A 3,080-nucleotide genomic window follows, 5' to 3' on the forward strand; every position below is an offset into this window, starting at 1 on the left:
GTACCGTGCTGCCCACAATAAACGGATGACACTGTCGTCTCCGTGCTGTAACACTACGCCGCTTGTCCCGGCTCTCACTCCTTCACTCAGGAAACCCGTTCGGCTGTCCCCCCGGGTCGGGACAGTAGGGGAATATGTACACACATTCATATGACTATGATGCAGCTAATCCAAACATGAGCCAGAGCTCGCTCTATTCGCTTGCAGGACTCTCCATAATACAGGAAGTCAATTAACAGCAAGGTGCAAAGTAATGTGTATAACAGGATCCCATTCTCTTGTGAAGACACCGCTCGAACACTCTACATGTGTATGTTTGCATAAATATTGAGGAAGGAGGAAAGGATACACGGTCTCTGGTGACCTCGGTGAGATAGGAAATGATGTGAAAAGAATAGTTTAAATATTTATGTATCTTTCACTTCTTACAAGGAGCAGGTATGCTCGTGTGATTAGCAACTACATATGACTTTAAAAGAACCAAGGGGAAGATAATATAAAGAAGGAAGAGGATCAAAACAGTCTGGAGATCTGTGCATGTTGTGTGGCTCCCAGAACAGAAGGAACAGCAGGTTTTTGTTGGAAGTGACCAGATGGCTTATTAGTCCTGAGACCTCGGCCAGACGTAGACCCTGTGTGAGGCCAACAGAAAGCCGTGTGGGAGCTTCCTAATTCAATAAGAGCACTGGGGGATGGTCCTAAAACAGGTGTGCACTACTCAGAGGCCTTGCTTAGGCCACCTCGAAGCATGTTTCTCATGATTGAGGTCAATTTAAAAAAAAAATGGTTTGTTTGAATGATCAGGATAAATAACTTAGGTTTCCCCTTTAGATATGGAATAAAGTTTCCATATTTTTTCTTCTGGTACAAGATTTTCTTACTAGGAGAGAGTGCATGTCTCTATTATTCCACTTGCCCACTAGCAGTGTAAGCACTCAAGAATGTCCATTGACTGTATTTTTATTATTATTTTTTAAGAGAGATTTTTCGCTATAGGGTGTGTGTACTCACCAGAGAGACAGAAAGTGAGAAATCAACCCCAGGGGGGATAGCACGCCACAATCCCTTTTCCTTCATTCTCCTCGTGGAATTTTGGGGACCCACACACATGCACCTGTTATGAGTTTCAAGCCTCTAGGTCAGGGCCTTGAACTTCAGTGGGCCATGTGAGAGTCCAGTAATGTGAATATTATGCCATCTGCTGGGCCCCATTGACTGTATTTTTGAAGGACCAGATTCTTCACAGTAAGGTCCCGCCTGTGCCTTAGTGAAACACCTCAAAGTAAGGTCACATGGGTATGAAAGCTTCCGTTGGGCAGGGACTGCCCAGGATGAAAAACTTCCCACCAATTAGAAATTGATGGCATTGTCCCCAGCACTCTTTGGTAAGACAAGTCAGGTCTTTGACGGCTGAGCTCAGCCAAGGGAAGACTGTAATACCAACCAAACCTTTCAGTGGAATGGAGCCAGGGTCAGGCCTGGGGTAACATGGCTACAAGAAGTCTTTTTGAGTCCTTACATGCTAAACTCTAGATGGCAACAAAGACGTGTTAAGCCCTGGTAAGATGGGGCCAGCAGGTGGTGGAGTGGTTAAGGTGCTGAACTCCCACATGGCCGACCACAGTTCAAGTCCTGGACCTGGTGGCTTGCTTTCTCATTTTCCCTTTCTCTCTCTGTCTCTCTCTCTCATCAAATTAAAATAATGATAACAAATAAAATAAATAATAATTTTTAAAAAGACCCTAGTAAGACAACCTTCCACCAAAAAAATATAAACTAATTATTCAAATTTGAAGGCAACACTGAAAACCCTAAGTTACATGTGACCTTTGAGGTCTTGGCGGCAAGGCAGAGTAGTTAAGGTTAAGAATCAGATCAGCCAGATCCAGGTTCCCATTTAAACTCTATCATTCCAATTGTCGCTTACCTCTGAAAAATGTTACAGCACAGTCGTGAGGATTGGATGTTTCCAAAGAAGTGGGTACAGGCAGGTGCAATGGCATTTAACTTTAATCCTGGTAGCTGTCACGACTACCATGATAACAACAATTTCTTCCGAAAAATCATTTACATTCCAGGTTCCAGGAAGTGGGCTCAGGGGCATTTGATTTGATTCATTTTCTGTTTTTCTGCCTGGGGTGTGGGTGGGTGGCGTAAAGATCCAGGATGGCTTCTCTGCAGAGGAAGCAGCATACCTTGGCGGGGAGGGTGGGAAGTCTAGGTGGAGGCTGTGCACAGGCGGCCAGGTGACTGGCAGGAGGGGTCACTCCACCTGAGTGTCCCGAGCCCTCGCTTCCCCTGTGAACCCCACGTACCTTCAGCCCGACGCCCACGACCAACAGGAGGTACACCGACAGCACCAGGGAATCCAGGGGGCTGTGGACGCCGATGCCCATGGAGCTCCAGTTGGAGGCGATGCCTTGATGTTTGCGGTCCATAGTCGCGTTTCCAGGCCGGGCGATCCGCGCTGCCTGCACAGGAGGTGGTAACGGCTCGCTGGTCCCCCGCAGGGCATTCTGGGAAGAGCCGCGGGGCATCCTGGGAGGAGCCGCGGGGCATCCTGGGAAGAGCCGCGGGGCACACTGGGAAGAGCCGCGGGGCATCCTGGGAAGAGCCACATGCTGGGAACGAGGCCCCGCTGCCCAGTTCCCGCCTGACTGCGAAGACCTCCTCTGCTGCAGCGCCTGGTCTGATTTGTAAGAAAATGGAAAGCACCTCTGGGCTGCTGGCTCCGGGCCCATTGCTGTCCCTTTGTCACCGCAGTCCCTTCACCCGCCATGGAGAAGTGGCAGTGGGCAGGCCTCACGTCAGGTAAGACCAGAAATGGTGCTTTTCCCAGCCGTGTGGACACTCGGGGTAAAGGAGAAATGGACAGTGTCAACGCGTGTCTTTGTTTTGGATTTTGATATCTAATTAATTGTGGGCTTTTAAAAGATTTATTAATTTGGAGCAATTAAAGTGTTGCATTAGAATTGTTTATCTTGATTACCGCGGGTTTGTTTGTTTGTTTTTGGTATCCCCTTAAATTTTGCACCGGGGCAAGTGCCTTACTCGCATGGTCCTGGTCACAGATCTGGTGG

General features: G+C 48.2%; 1 protein-coding gene across 1 annotated transcript in view; it reads right to left on the reverse strand.

Annotated features, from left to right (window-relative positions):
• Nucleotides 1-2,500, reverse strand: part of LOC102491644 (sodium/glucose cotransporter 1) — a 74,177-nt gene extending 71,677 nt beyond the window's left edge. The window contains exon 1 of the mRNA XM_006157180.1: nucleotides 2,316-2,500. Coding sequence (XP_006157242.1) covers nucleotides 2,316-2,438 — 123 coding nt within the window. The 5' untranslated portion in view covers nucleotides 2,439-2,500. The remainder of the gene's footprint in view (nucleotides 1-2,315) is intronic.
• Nucleotides 2,501-3,080: the final 580 nt, after the last annotated feature.

Source organism: Tupaia chinensis, unplaced genomic scaffold (assembly GCF_000334495.1).
Source record: "Tupaia chinensis unplaced genomic scaffold, TupChi_1.0 Scaffold000531_1, whole genome shotgun sequence".
NCBI classification, from domain to species: Eukaryota; Metazoa; Chordata; class Mammalia; order Scandentia; family Tupaiidae; genus Tupaia; species Tupaia belangeri.